Source organism: Lepidochelys kempii, chromosome 4, assembly GCF_965140265.1.
Source record: "Lepidochelys kempii isolate rLepKem1 chromosome 4, rLepKem1.hap2, whole genome shotgun sequence".
NCBI classification, from domain to species: domain Eukaryota; kingdom Metazoa; phylum Chordata; order Testudines; family Cheloniidae; genus Lepidochelys; species Lepidochelys kempii.
This window is the reverse complement of record NC_133259.1, coordinates 18,385,922-18,401,023: the sequence shown is the minus strand read 5'-3', so window position 1 is coordinate 18,401,023 and position 15,102 is coordinate 18,385,922. Positions and strand designations below refer to the sequence as shown.

General features: G+C 41.1%; 1 protein-coding gene across 10 annotated transcripts in view; it reads right to left on the bottom strand.

Annotated features, from left to right (window-relative positions):
- Positions 1 to 15,102, bottom strand: part of ARHGAP24 (Rho GTPase activating protein 24) — a 337,318-nt gene that overhangs the window by 7,485 nt on the left and 314,731 nt on the right. For 9 of the 10 annotated variants that reach the window (XM_073340570.1, XM_073340577.1, XM_073340568.1 and 6 more), the window contains 4 exons: positions 12,918 to 13,050; positions 8,978 to 9,051; positions 5,253 to 5,374; positions 1,284 to 2,352 (listed from right to left, as the gene is read on the bottom strand). In XM_073340570.1, coding sequence (XP_073196671.1) covers positions 1,284 to 2,352; positions 5,253 to 5,374; positions 8,978 to 9,051; positions 12,918 to 13,050 — 1,398 coding nt within the window. The remainder of the gene's footprint in view (positions 1 to 1,283; positions 2,353 to 5,252; positions 5,375 to 8,977; positions 9,052 to 12,917; positions 13,051 to 15,102) is intronic. The other variant, XM_073340569.1, reaches the window with a different exon arrangement.

Sequence of the window (15,102 nt, the reverse complement as noted above, 5' to 3'; positions counted from 1 at the left end):
AGTCTGTAGCGGTGCATGGGATTCTTCCGTCCTAGGTGCAGGACTCTGCACTTGTCCTTGTTGAACCTCATCAGATTTGTTTTGGCCCAATCCTCTAATTTGTCTAGGTCCCTCTGTATCCTATCCCTACCCTCCAGTGTATCTATCTCTCCTCCCAGTTTAGTGTCATCTGCAAACTTGCTGAGGGTGCAATTCACATCATTCTCCAGATCATTAATGAAGATATTGAACAAAACCGGCCCGAGGACCGACCCTTGGGGCACTCCGCTTGATACCGGCTGCCAACTAGACATGGAACCATTGATCACTACCTGTTGAGCCCGACAATCTAGCTAGCTTTCTATCCACCTTATAGTCCATTCATTCAGCCCACACTACTTTAACTTGCTGGCAAGAATACTGTGGGAGACCATGTCAAAAGCTTTGCTAAAGTCAAGGAACAACACGTTCACTGCTTTCCCCTCATCCACAGAGCCAGTTATCTCGTCATAGAAGGCTATTAGATTAGTCAGGCATGACTTGCCCTTGGTGAATCCATGCTGACTGTTCCTGATCACTTTCCTCTCCACTAAGTGCTCCAGAATTGATTCCTTGAGGACCTGCTCCATGATTTTTCCAGGGGCTGAGGTGAAGCTGACTGGCCTGTAGCTCCCAGGAACCTCCTTCTTCCCTTTTTTAAAGATGGGCACTCCATTAGCCTTTTTTAGCCTCTGAAGCATTTAGTGCAAGCCACTGCTGAATGCAGGATATTGCATTCGACATGCCACTGATCTGCTCCAGTGTGTCAGCTACTTCCATGCAATCCTCAAAGGGGTTAAAAGTTTGATTTGGATGGGCACCCTAACATCTGGAAGTTTTCTCCAAACCTTTGTGTGAGCTCTCCACTCCTCTTAGATCAGCAAATTTAGGCTTGGGATCTTATGGAAACAGACTCTTCAGTGAGATTTCACATGCTTACTAGGTTTAGGCCATCAATTTGAAAACAGTGATTCTCATGCTACACCAATCCTTCTGATCTTGGCTGAGAACATGAGGCACATGCAAATATGCAAATAGCAAATATCATGGAAAGAAAAAGTTATGATTTTTTTCCCCAATGTCAGACCAGGTTTGGTTTGAATTAGGGGGGAAAGGTTCAGGTGGGCTCTTATTTTATCCAAGCAGTTTCTCCATCTCTACTACCAATTCCTATGTTCGGATTCACTGAGACATGGGAGCATAAGAGAATTACTCTGCCTCTCGTTTATATAATTAGCACCTATGCCAGAGATACACCACCTTACCTCTTTATCCTTGTTTCATACTCCACCTTCTGTTTTGCCATCTCCTGCTTTAAGCTGGACACTAGGCTGTGCAGAGCACTGTGGTTGCTCGTGTTGTTTGCAACAAATGTTTCACTGTTATCGCTGCTGCTGGTGGCCCGGCTGCTGCGTCCTCCCGTGCTTCTTCGGTCAGTTTTACTCTCATAGTCTCCTTGGTTGGAGAGGTCTTCATGTGGTGGCCCATCTAGCACCGAGTCTTCAAAATGACCCCCATAAAAGTCTTGCTCAGGGCAGGTAGTAGTAGACGACCGACAGGAGTTGGAGTGTTCGGGTAGGGATATTTCACAAGAGGATGTGGACCAGGTGGCGCTATCTACGCTCTGTTTATCATCTGAATTCACCATGGAGAACTGCTGGTGGACATTGTCATAGGTGGAGAGTCTGTTATGCTGGCCCGAATCACTCACCAATTCCTTTTGTTTACTGTCCCTCAACGTGACGTACCCATTGGGCATCCAGCTCAGGTTTCGGCTGTTAAGGGAGTTGCTGTGTGCATCCGTGCTTGAAATGCCCATTCGCACGCCTCCATTCTGCATGCTATGTGTGCCCATTTTAGTAACTGAACCTTTCAGGGATGATGTTCTCCTGGCCTGCAGGGTACCATTTGGTAGGGCCTGGGTTTTCTCATGGCCCTCCACAGAGCTGCTGAAGGACCCATTCGTGACTATGCCACTGCCTTTATTAAAGGCTGGGTTTTTTTTCACCATGAGAGGTGGGCTTCTTGTGACATCAGATTTGTGAATGCTGTTCCTTGGACTGTTTGACTTGCTCCCTGGCAGCACGGTGGGAGACCCATTGTCCATGCTGCCCCTCTGGAGAGGCTCAGGTGTGTCCCAAGAACAGCTTCTCACCGCTATCTCCTTGTTGTTATTGGTCTCTTTATTCTGGAGCTGACCAATGACCATTTTTTTCTGGATCTCATTGTTGTTATTGCACACCTCCTCCCCTGTCTGAAAGTCTGTGTCCTTGGGAAATAGCTGTTCATGTTTACTTATCATCACTGACATCAGCTGCTGGACTACTGCCGTGCCTGGAGGATGGCAAATGAACGATCATTAATGAGGTAGTTTCATTTGAGAAGTGAACAAACATTCTTTTAAAACAGATCTTTAAAGATTTCATAAAGATGCATCTGGTTAATATACACTTAATTTATGCATTTACGCATTTACTAATATATATGTAGTTTAGTTTACCTAAGCATTTAATATTTGCTATTACAACTTTCATGCCTATCTCCTCTTTCTAGCTCCAAATCACCACACCACAATCAGTTCTGTATTGCCCCCTTTTCAAGGAAGAAACAAAAATCTGCCCGTGTGTCTGCTAGTGCACCTTCCTACCCACTCTGCGCTGGCTCTGGTGTACTGGCCAACATCGTGGGGGCAGAGCCAAGACTTTGCTCATTCCTGTTAGCAGATGTTCTCCCTCTGCGAAGAGCCTGCTGATGTAGGTAGCCAGTGCCGGGGAGCAAAATAGCTCCCTACATCTCTTACTTCAATATTAGGGCACGTAGCAGCCGAGAATGTTTTAAAGGAGATATTATCATGGGGAACTAAAACAAATATCCCAAGACAATATCTGCAATTGAAAACCACTGGGACCATACAGAGAGATTAAGAATAATAATAAGATGAATGATGTAATTGTAACAAGTGAGTTTAAGCTCAACATACCAAACATCTTTAAAAATGGACTCCTAGGCTGGGAATGCACTAGCCAGTCTAATACAAGGGATTGAAGGAGGAGAGGGTTTCTGGCCCATTAACTTTTTAGCCAATCAGAGCTGTGTGAGATATTTAATATAAAAACCTTTAACCATTCAGAGATGAGATTGTGACTGGCCAATAAAGTGTGTCATGCTGTCACGCTATGTGTAATCTGCTGCCGGTAACACATAAATCACAACCTTAAATCACACAGCACCCCATTTCGCAACACATTATAATAAATGTTCCTTCTCTAGAAACCCAAAGTGCACACACCACACAACTTCACTTTAATTTACAGAACTATCATTTGGAACTAGACTTGGGTAAATAATGATGCATCATTGCATTATAGATATATTTTACAGAACCCTATTAGGGAGTAGTTAGAGTCTTCCAGTAATGAGGTCAGGTTGGTTATAAACACCATTTTAAAGTTCTAGAAATGTTTCAGTGGCATGCTCTGCTCTTTTAATCAATAATTTCCCACTGGCCAATATAATTGTATACAGTTTGCATTTGAATATTTGAGCTTTTTTCCTTCAAATACATCTACTAAAAATTCAGTTTGCCACGGGGACTTGTCAACATTTTTTGTTCGTTTGCTCTGGAATACTGAAAATCTGCATTGCTTTGTAACAGCTTTGAGTCTACCATAAGAAATAGTGGTGGGAAAAAGTCAGCTTCCTTTCACAAACCTCTTTCTTTATTCATGCATATATTATATCTCCGTACAAGTATAATTCATTTATAGTAATTTTTGAGTAGTCAAAAGATTAGATACAAAGTGAAATAGAAACTGAAAAAAACAGACAGCAATTGAAATGAAGGTGATTCTTTAAAGGATGGTGGACTTTTTTAAAAAGGGTGTTGAGATACCTTTTTAGCCCCACACTGGATTCTTCACACCATGACCCCTCTTTGCCCTATGGATTGGTAGCATTAGATGAGGATTGCTGTGAACAATTTTTCTCATTGTATTGGAGGATAAAGGGCTGCAGAAGGTGACATCATACTGAACTCTAAGTCTGTGGGGGAAATTTTCAGAGACAGCAGAAAAACATAAAACAAAACAAAAACCCAAAGAAAAATTCCATTCTTGCCTTTTAGAGAGGCGTTTTGTGCAGGCCTTTGTATTTTCCTGCTGGTTTCTGAGAAACGAATGTGCAGTCTCCAGATGGAAAAAATAAGCAGTTCCACCATAAAAAAGGCAAAAGTCCTTTGAGCAGCTTCAAGACTTTGCTCATGGTGACTTTTTTGCCATGTTCATAGTAAAATGCTATCAGCTGTATCTGGCATCCTTCCAAACACACAGCTAGAATGGTCTTCTCTGAGAGTAATGTGTATAAAAGATCCACAGGACAGGCCTTAATGTCACCAACTGATGTTGTGAAAGTTTGTACCAGACTTAATTCTTGCAAAAACACAGGGGTTCAAATGTGAATATTTGCAACATGAAAACAAGCTGGTTTGCACAAAGCTAGCACCTTTCTCTCTAAAGTGCAAAACAGATTGTGGGTGATAAGAAGATTTTAAAAAATGGTAGATGCTTAAACATATGGAAAAATTAGCTGAAAATATGTAGATTTTGAGTTATTTTACCTCTTTACTGGTAAAATTTGTCAATCAAATGCTCTAGCATTGGATTTCTGATTCATCAAGAAAGGTAATCAAGACTGGGTCTTTGGGCACTTCCATTATATAATATTTACTACTTAAACTCTACTCTGAAAAGTGACAGTAAAAGTGGCATTGTAGTATTACAGCAGGCCCTATGAAATGTTGTTGCTGACAAAGGATTGCCCAAGGTGTAAATAAGTGGAACAATGTGGCCAAGTAGATAGAGTGCTTGGCTGGGATGAACGAGAGCTGGGTTCTATTCCTTGCTGTGCTCTATGTGGCCTCAGACAGACCTGTTGAGTAAGAAGTTGCCATTTTTTACAGTCAGTTTTCAGAATAGAGCTACACTTTAAGGAAGTCATGTGTGCTACAGTGTCTAAGGCAAAGTCAATGCACTACAAAGGAAATTTCAATTTCCTCTGCAGCAGCATGTTCAGCAGAGCAGTTATTTTAAGTTACTATAGTGGAAGAAAAGTTGTGTCTACACACAAACAGGCAAAAGTTATTTTTGACATCAGACCACCCAAAATGTACTGCTGATGAATCTAAAGAAGTTCCTTCTTCCTGTTTTAAAGTTGTTTATGATTTTCCTTTAACTCACCCTCCATGATGGTCAGAGGATCTTCCACTTTTGGGCGCAGGATGTTGGGACCAAATACAGTAGCCAGGTTTTGCACGCTCATTTTGTTTACACCCGCATAGGACTGGACTTCATCCAGGAATCTGTGAAATAGAGGGGGTAAAGTGAGCACCAAGATCACAAAAGGGAAAGGTGGATGATGATCTCTTACTGTATTTTTTGTATGGCATTTCCTAGTTGTTTTTTAAAGGTCACCACTCTTTTTTAAAGGTCAGCACTGTTGTAGGCTTGGAAAAACAGGGCAGTAGTTGTGATGCTCCCTAGGGTACCCAGGGCTCTGAGGCACGTCAGAGCGGGAGGGCTCTGAGTTACTACAGAGAATTCTTTCCCAAGTATCTGCCCGGTGGGTCTTTCCCCCTTGCTCAGGGTCTAGCTGATCACCATATTTGGCATCAGGAAGGAATTTTCCCCACAGGACAGACTGACTGAGACCCTGGGCGTGTTTTGCCTTCCTCTGCAGCATGGGGCATAGGTCACTTGCAGGTTTTAATGGTGAATGCTCTGTAACTTGAAGTCTTTAAACCATGATTTGAGGACTTCAGTAACTCAGCCACAGGTTAGGGGTCTATTTCAGGAGTGGGTGAGGTTCTGTGGATTGCAATGTGCAGGGGGTCAGACTAGATGATCACAATGGTCCCTTCTAAGCTTAACGTCTATGAGAGAGCCTTGTTTCTGCCTGGAATCTGCTCGACACCCCTGGATACTGGCAACACAAGCACTCCCCTCCAGACCTCACTTTACAGGTTAGCGATAGGCATACACTAACCCCTGAGTCCTCCAAGCATCCATCAGCAGCATCTAGCCCCTGCTCCATGGGATACTCACTGAATCACCAGGCCCACTGTTTCCAAAGGAATACTACATGCCAGCTTACTAGTTTGCCTTAAAACACAGCTCCACTTAACACACAGCACTCAGATACGTTTACAGAGAAAGCAAATATAAGTTTATTTAACAAAGAACAGAGATTCCTATGATAGCAAGCAAAATGCTGGAAAAATGCATTATATATATATATATATATATAAAAATCATAACATGCTTTCTCCATGGCCTAAATTTAACTAACAAGATTTCCTCCTGTCTAAAGAAAGTTTTATTTCACCCAAAGTTCTTCCCAGCATTTTCAGCCAAGTCTGGCTGGGATCCATTTTTCATGAAGCAAACCCTCTGTCAGTTTACTTCCTCGGTGAAGGATGCCAGGGGGTCTTTTTTCACCTAACATATACCAGAAAGACCTTTGATCTTCACTGAAAAGAGTGTCTTCCCTCATCTCCAGCTGTTTACCTTTTCCTTTTAATTTTCTTTTGAAGTCCCTGCAAGGTCTTCCTTAAACATATGACTTAATATGCTAACAGACTGTGGTTGTAAGACACATGCTATACAAAGATTAGTTTGGGAGAGAAGGGTCTCTTGCCTCCTGTCTAGAGAATTGTCTCGAGGCATGCTATCAACGTGTGCCCTGCCTTTAACTACAAGAACATTTTTCCTTTCTATCCATGCACACCCCTTCTGAGATGTTATGCACCACACATCTCACAATGATTATGCCAGTGCGACACAGGCTTTCATTAGAGTCCATTCATGTCATCCCACAGATACCAGATGCAAGGGATACCTGCAGCCCTTATGTATCCCTGTACCCTCTGCCAGTTGATTGAAAGAGGTCCCTGGGTTTATTTTCTAATGTACCCAAGTTTTCTAGAGCATAATGCTCCTTAGAGCTAGCAGAGTTGAGCTCTTATCCAGTGTACCTTGTAAGTTTTCCAGGGAAGGAAGCTTTTGCATATCTTACTGTAACAAGACATACAGGCCCTTTAACCAAGGAAGTGCTGTCCTGTGACTTTTCAAACCCAAACCAAGGCTATTTTGGGGGTTGTCATTTCTAGAATGATTGTGGGGGAAAAATTCTGAAAACCTGCTGTCGCAGTTAGGCCTCCCATTCTCCACAGCTTACTGGCTGCTACCCCAAGTGAATTGAAAATGGGAAATTATTTCTTTCTTATCCTCCCCATAGAACCCCGATATTTTCTCATAATGTTATATGAAAAGCTTTAAAGCTTAATTGATAAATACATTCTTGATATAACATTCAGTGTCTTACCAAAATCCATAGATACTGTGATGCTGGCAGCCCAGGTGCCAGCTCATGAAAAGGTCCCCGTGTCTGAACTGGACACTAACATATACATGGCTGGAATGTATCTGTCTCACTTGTGGGTTAATATTAATAAAATAGGTATTAGAAATGTTAAGACTCTATTGAATGCTTATGAATTACTGCATGCATTAATCTTACTTGTAATATATGTGTTCCATATTGTAACATAATATTTGAGTGGGTAATATTTGAGAAATTGTTATGCATCTCCCAAAAGAGGAGACCCAACCCTAACCTATCTGGTAATGATGTATCTTACAACTGGAAACTCCCACACCTGGATTGAGAAACCATCAAGAAATGGACTAAAGTCTCTTATTACTGTGCTCTCCTCCCTGTGAAGATGAATCATGCAAGGGACTCTTCCCATCAGCTGAGTTTGCAGCTCAGAGCACATGGCAGAAGGAGGATAAAGACCCCAAACCAAAGAAGCTAAGGAACTCCATGCTGCTTGGATTCTGGGGGAGGGGAACCAACTTGCTTCTATGCATAAGCAAGAGATCCCCAGCTGCTTAGCCTAGGTTAGCCCTAAAAAGACAAATTAGAGCTTACTGATTATAGAAGCCTGTATTACCTTTTGAAACCTAAGACAATAACTCATTCATATGTCTATATTTGCTTGCTTTAACCTTGCAAATAACTCTTTATTTTCCTTTTCCTATTTAATAAATTGTCATATAGTTTACTATAGGATTGGTTATAGGCATTGTCTTTGGTGTGAGACCTAAAGCACAACAGACCTGGGGTAACTGACTGGTCTTTCGGAATTAGCCATAACACCAGGAATCACAGCAATATTCAGGTTACTCCTATCTATCCAAGAGATATATTCACCTGGGTAGCAAGAGAAACCTGAATACCCAAAAGGACTGTCTGTGACTCCATGTTAAGGCTGTTGAAGTGCCTGAGGAATTTGCGCTGAGTTGGTGAAATCTAAGTTAGGAATTTACAACCAGTTTGGGGTTTGTGTCCTCGTGTGTAACAGTCTGCCTGAGGTTAGTACTCACGATCTTGCAACACCATTGGGAGCGTCACAGATATTAACATGCAGCAAACTACATCAAAACATTACCTGTTATGAGGCCGTGTTTTATCTCACATCCCCATGCACACATACCACCTTACCCTTCTGGTGTTTTGACCTTTTTAACCCAGGACTCCCATAAGCTGTTGAATCACCAAGGCCAACAGAAGCTGCTCTCCAGGTAAGTGACCTGCAAATATAGCCCTGCTTCCCCTTACAGAAGTAGGTAGAAGGTGATATTCCTTTTTCCAGCTATATTTCCTTGCCTTTCATGCTGGGTGTGGGCTGTTCATTAATCCTACTCCCAGCTGTACGACTATAATTAGTAAGTTAGTAATTAGTAATACAATAAACAAACCTCTGATTGTGTTAGGTTAAATGTACCAGTACTCTGACTCTCTTTGTTAAACTTCTCTTGAGATATATTCACCCAGACAGACAGCAATGTCTTCTAGGGCATAGAAATAAATACCTGTTTGATAATCTTTCAGGAGCACTTACCTACAGATATATTTCAGCAGATTGTAATTGACGGGTGGCAGACTCTTTACTTGTTTCACTAATTCCTTCACCCCCTGTGCAAACAAATAAAGCAATAACAACAACATTGTTGAGATTTTGGTATGAAATAAATAGAAGATACTTATGGAAATGGAGTAAAACAACTCTTTTGTTAAAAATATCCAGATAAACTATGATCACTAGTGTCAAAAATATAAAGGGAAGAGTAACCACCTTTCTGTATACAGTGCTATAAAATCCCTCCTGGCCAGAGGCAAAATCCTTTCACCTGTAAAGGGTTAAGAAGCTAAGGTAACCCCACTGGCACCTGACCCAAAATGGCCAAAGAGGGGACAAGATTCTTTCAAATCTGGAGGGGGTGGGGGGGACAAAGGGTTTGGGCTGTCTGTGTGATGCTTTTGCCGGGAACAGATCAGGAACGCAGCCTTACAACTCCTGTAAAGTTAGTAAGTAATCTAGCTAGAAAATGCTTTAGGTTTTCTTTTGTTTAATGGCTTGTAAAATAAGCTGTGTTGGAGGGAATGTATATTCCCGTTTTTGTGTGTTTTTGTAACTTAAGGTTTTGCCTGGAGGGATTCTCTATGTTTTGAATCTGATTATCCTGTAAGGTATTTACCATCCTGATTTTACAGAGGTGATTCTTACACCTTTTCTTTAATTAAAATTCTTCTTTTAAGAACCTGATTGCTTTTTCATTGTTCTTAAGATCCAAGGGTTTGGGTCTGTGATCACCTGTACCAATTGGTGAGGATTATTATCAAGCCTTCCCCAGGAAAGGGGGTTTAGGGCTTGGGGGAAGATGTCCCCCAGTGGTCTCCTTTCCTGTTCTTTGTTTAAAACGCTTGGTGGTGGCAGCATACTGTTCAAGGACAAGGCAAAGTTTTTAACGTAAGCTGGTAAGCATAATCTTAGGGGTTTTTTATGCAGGTCCCCACATCTGTACCCTAGAGTTCAGAGTGGGGAAGGAACCTTGACAACTAGCCTGTAGTATCCATTTCATTTGGACAAAGCAACATTTTGGCTAGCTCCCAAGGACTGCACTAGCATTAGACACAAGCAGAAGATTCTTTCAGTCTGTCCTCTCACTAGGGTTCAGAAGAGCTGAACAATGTGAACTTGGTTTCTGTGTCCATTGGAAATAGCCTCTGGCTAAGCTCCTGCCACCAGTGCATTTGGATGCTGTTTTAATTCAGCCTTTGGTGCTTTGCCAGCCACTGTAGGGTGTTTGATTTCAGTGGGTCAGCAAAACAAGTGCAACTCAGGATGGGAAGATCATGATACTGCAAATGTTTGCTGGGCAAATGCTCAAAAGGAAATAAGACAAACAGCTATCTAGATGAATAGCGGCATCGTTTGTAACTTGCACTGTAGAAGAGTCCAACATAGAAGACTAAAAAACTAGTCAAAAGATCTAACAATCAGATGGCTAAGCCAGCATTACAACAGGATAAAAAAGTCTTATAGTCTCTAGCATTGGGCACTCACATTGCCAGTATCACATGGCAAGAACTGGCTCTAGGTTCACACAGTCACTGAAGTCTCGTTTTCAAATACATTTAATAAAAAGTTTCATGTGATGTTCTCAGAGAAACTATACAAACATAGCTACTATAAAATGGACACATTTAATTAAAGAATGGAACACAGAGCAGCTATTAGCAGTGTGATGACAAGTTGAATAGAGGTTTCAAGTGGGATTCCGCTGCAGTTGGTACTGAGTTCAGTACGATCAATTAGACAGATAGACAGACTAAACAAAAGTAAACAGCAGTGCTTATCCAAACCTCTAGGTGCCCCTGCCATAAATTACATGCACAAAAACATTGAACAGCCAGCAGAACACACAGCTCCCCTCAAACTCTTCTAGACCTAATACAAAATGCTCCTCCACACATCTAATCCCCAACCCTCCATCTGATCCTTATTGATTTAGTGGATGGGGATGGAAAGAATCAATTCTGGCTGGTGACTCAGAACAGGGAGGATGTCAACCACTTTGTAGGAGGGATTAAAATGTAGAATGGTTTTGGAAAATTAGAGGGATGGGCTGAAATTAATAGAACAAAACTATTAATGATCACTCTGAGAAAAAAGACTGAGAGATAACATCATATACTAACTGCCAACGAGTACATAGAGGGGTGTAAAAAGGAGGCTTCAACACAGCAAGATATATTGGCCTTAAATTACTGTAGGGAAAATATAATCGGTCAAATCCTTCATTCTGTTACACAAGTTTCACACCAGTAGAACAGAGTTGGAAATCTGTCTCTATATCTTTAAGACGCATTAGACAATGGGGCATGTTTCCAAGATAAATGCTAGAGTAACTGATGTCAGAGTTAATCAAGACCAACTTGCCAAATATCTCTGAGTGATGCTTTAATGACAATGGACTCAAGGCGAAAATTTTAGAGCCTAAATCCCATGGACTCTGACTTATGACAATTTTATCCCCAGTTAATTCCCACTTAAATCAATAGTTTGCTGTTGACTGAAACAGGAATTGGGTAGGACTAATAAGAGCAGTCCTGTTACAATGGAGGATGACAGCCTAGATGACCCAAAATAAGTCTCTTTCATACAAGATAGAACTCTTCTATCCCAATGCAGAAACTTCCAACCATAATTCAATGGTATGCAGTTTATATAGGTAGAGAAGTTTCTTTTATTCCCATATGCCTATTTAGATTGCTATGTGAACCACAGATTTCATTTAAAGATAACCTACAAAGAAAATCGTTCACAGAGAGTAGTTATCAGTGGTTCATAGTCGAACTGGAAAAGCATATTGAGTGGAGTCCCACAGGGATTGGTTCTGGGTTGGGTTCCATTCAAGATCTTCATCGATGATTTAGATAATGGCATAGAGAATACACTTATAAAGTTTGCGGATGATACCAAGCTGAAAGGGGTTGGAAGTGCTTTGAAGGATAGAATTAAAATTCAAAATGATCTGGACAAACTGGAGAAGTGGTCTGAAGTAAACAGGTTGAAATTCAATAAGGACAAATGCAAAGAACTCCACTTAGGAAGGAACAATCAACTGCACATACATACAAAATGGGAAATGACTGCCCAGGAAGGAGTACTGCAGAAAGGGATTTGGGGAGTTGTAGTGGATCGCAAACTAAATATGAGTCAACAATGCTCATACTGTTCAAAAAAAAGCAAATATAATTCTGGGATGTATTAGCAGGAGCGTTGTAAGCAAGACAAGAGAAGTAATTATTCTGTTCTACTCCACGCTGATTAGGCCTCAACTGGAATATTGTGTCTAGGTCTGGGCACCACATTTCAGGAAAGATGTGGAAAAATTGGAGAAAGTCCAGAGGAAAGCAACAAAAATTATTAGAGGTCTAGAAAATGTGACCAATAAGGAAAGACTGAAAAAAAATGGGTTTGTTTACTCTGGAGAAGAGAAGGCGTGTGGGGGGGGGCAGCTTTCAAGTACATAAAAAGTTGTTTCAAGGAGGATGGTGAAAAATGGTTCTTGTTAACCTCTGGTGATAGGACAAGAAAGCAATGGGCTTAAATTGTAGCTAGGGCGGTTTAGGTTGGATGTTAGAAAAAAATTCCTAATTGTCAGGGTAGTTAAACACTGGAACAAATTGGGAGGTTGTGGAATCTCGGTCATTGGAGGTTTTTAAGAACAGGTTAGACAAACACCTGTCAGGAATTGTCTAGTTATTATGTAGTCATTCCTTGAGTGCAGGGGACTGGACTAGCTGACCTCTCAAGGTCCCTTCCAGTCCTACACTTCTACATCATTAGAAAGACATCCTGATATGGTTCAAAGATGTGCATCTAGCTGTGAAGAGTGAAAGCTGATGCAAAAACTAGAGAACCTTTGCCAAAACCAAAGTAGATTACAAAACACCACTATCTATATAAATCCCAATCAAAGCAGAAAACTCACCGTTTCCTCTTCCTTGCTGAGCAATTTGGCGCAGGAAAGAAAATCCTCATATTTTGCATAGGGGATAACAGGTTCTGGGAGTTCTCTTAGATACAGTTTGAGAAGCGATGCCACCGTGTGCACATCCGTACTGCTGTGGGGATGGAATGCAAACGATTACTGCTGGGGATCTGGGAAATGCTATACACAGCTGATGATCTCTAGTCTACTGTTTAACTTTTTCAATACTGAATCATCAGTTTGTTAGCCTTACATATAGCTCCAGTGTCTGGTTTTAGCTTGCTTTGTACTGCTGAGGATTTGTAAAAATACCTGTAACAAAGGCTCTCATAATTCTGATGATATATTATTTTTAAACAATTATTTACCCTACAAAATAAACATTGCAATATTCACAACATAGGTGCTAGGAACATCATGCCTTTAATATAGGTTACAAACATCCCACATGAGGAATGCAAATACCACCTACCCACCTGACAGATTTAATTTGTACTTGACCAGAAATTAGGCAAAATATTTCAATACATGGAATTATATTCTCATAACAATCAACAATTTGGCTCAGATTCTTGACACCTGCCTCTAACGTAGCTGAGTTCCAAATATCTGTGCCCTGCATGGTATCAATTTTTTATCAACATGTTGTGCACAAACCAATTTATTCCACGTGTTTAATGAAAGCTCCCTCTTATCTGAATCGTAGTTAAATCCCCAGGTGTGCATCACTTTCCCAGTAGTTCCCCTGAATAATTAATACTGTGCATTTTAATAGCACCTTTCCACAGAGGATCTTGACGTGTTTTGCATACACTAATGATTTAAGCCCTCCTCACCCTTGTGAACTGGTATTATCTCCATTTTCTGAAAGATAAACTGAGGCAGAGAGAGAAAGTGACTCAAGATCACAGAGTGACTCAGCACATTGTCAAGAATAGCTTTCCAGGGCTTAATTCAGAAGTGAGTCTAAGAGTTTGTGTGTAACACACATGCTAAAATCCCTCTTATACAAACAGATTCATTTAGACTTAGATGCACACTTACTTAGTTACAACCCCCTTATGCATCACCTCAGAAGTTAGCCCACTCCGACTACTGGAGTTTAAGCAAGTCTAAGCTAGTGTACAACACACACCAAGAGACAGAAGAGTAATAAGAAAATCAACAGGAAGGACATTCTACAGTAGGACATTCCCTACTTAATCTTACACATTCTCATACCTTTTTATGGCTCTCTGGTGTATAAAGTTACATCCATGAAGGATACATCTACACTGAAGTCAGAGGTGTGATTGCAGCACGTGTGGACATTCCCAAGCAAGCTTTGATCTAGCTAGCATGAGTACCGGTTCAGTGAAGCTCCGGCTTCATGGGTTGGCCACCCCAGTACATACCCAGGGTCCCAGACTGCCACAGTTTAACTGCCATTTTTACTAGAGCTAGCTTGGGTATGTCTACACATGCTGAAGTTACACACATCATCTGATGGCAAACATACCCTTAGACTCATTTGTGCATCAGTAACTGGGTGTAAGCAGATCAAAGGGATTCCAGCTGATTACAAGCAAGTCTAACATACATCAGTTTTAACATCAGCTCTGTAATCACCCCACCAGATCTCCTTTTGAATCCTCGTTTATCAAAATGTTTTAAATGGCATCAATGTTTCAGATAAAGAGGGTTGTACTAGAATCTGAAATTCTCCTCAACCACTGTTAATCTTATGAAAGAGTTGGGAATCTGATTTCAAATTATCCCCATGTCATTCAGGATAGAAAGAAAACTGCAGAAATTTTCTGTAACACAGAACAGGTTCAGTATATACTGCCCCTTTTCATCTAGATGTGTTCATGTTTTATGAGAAAATAATACAATTTTAAAATTAACAATGTCATAAAGAGAACAACTATCTAGTATGATGCTGTCACAGTTCAAGGTGACTGCGCCTGTATTCCCCCTCTGTAGTGGATTCCTCAGCCATCACTTCTCTCAGGTAGAAATCCACCTCTCTCTCCCGCTTGATTTTTGTTTCCAGGCTGCATAGTTCTCTGCCTACCCTAGAATTCCCCCAGCAAGCCAGACTGTCTGAGCAGGCCAGCATCCACGCTTTGCTTTCTCTTTCAGCGCTACAAACAATAATATTTGCCACCCGTTATGACTTATCACACAGTTCTTTATAAGCAAG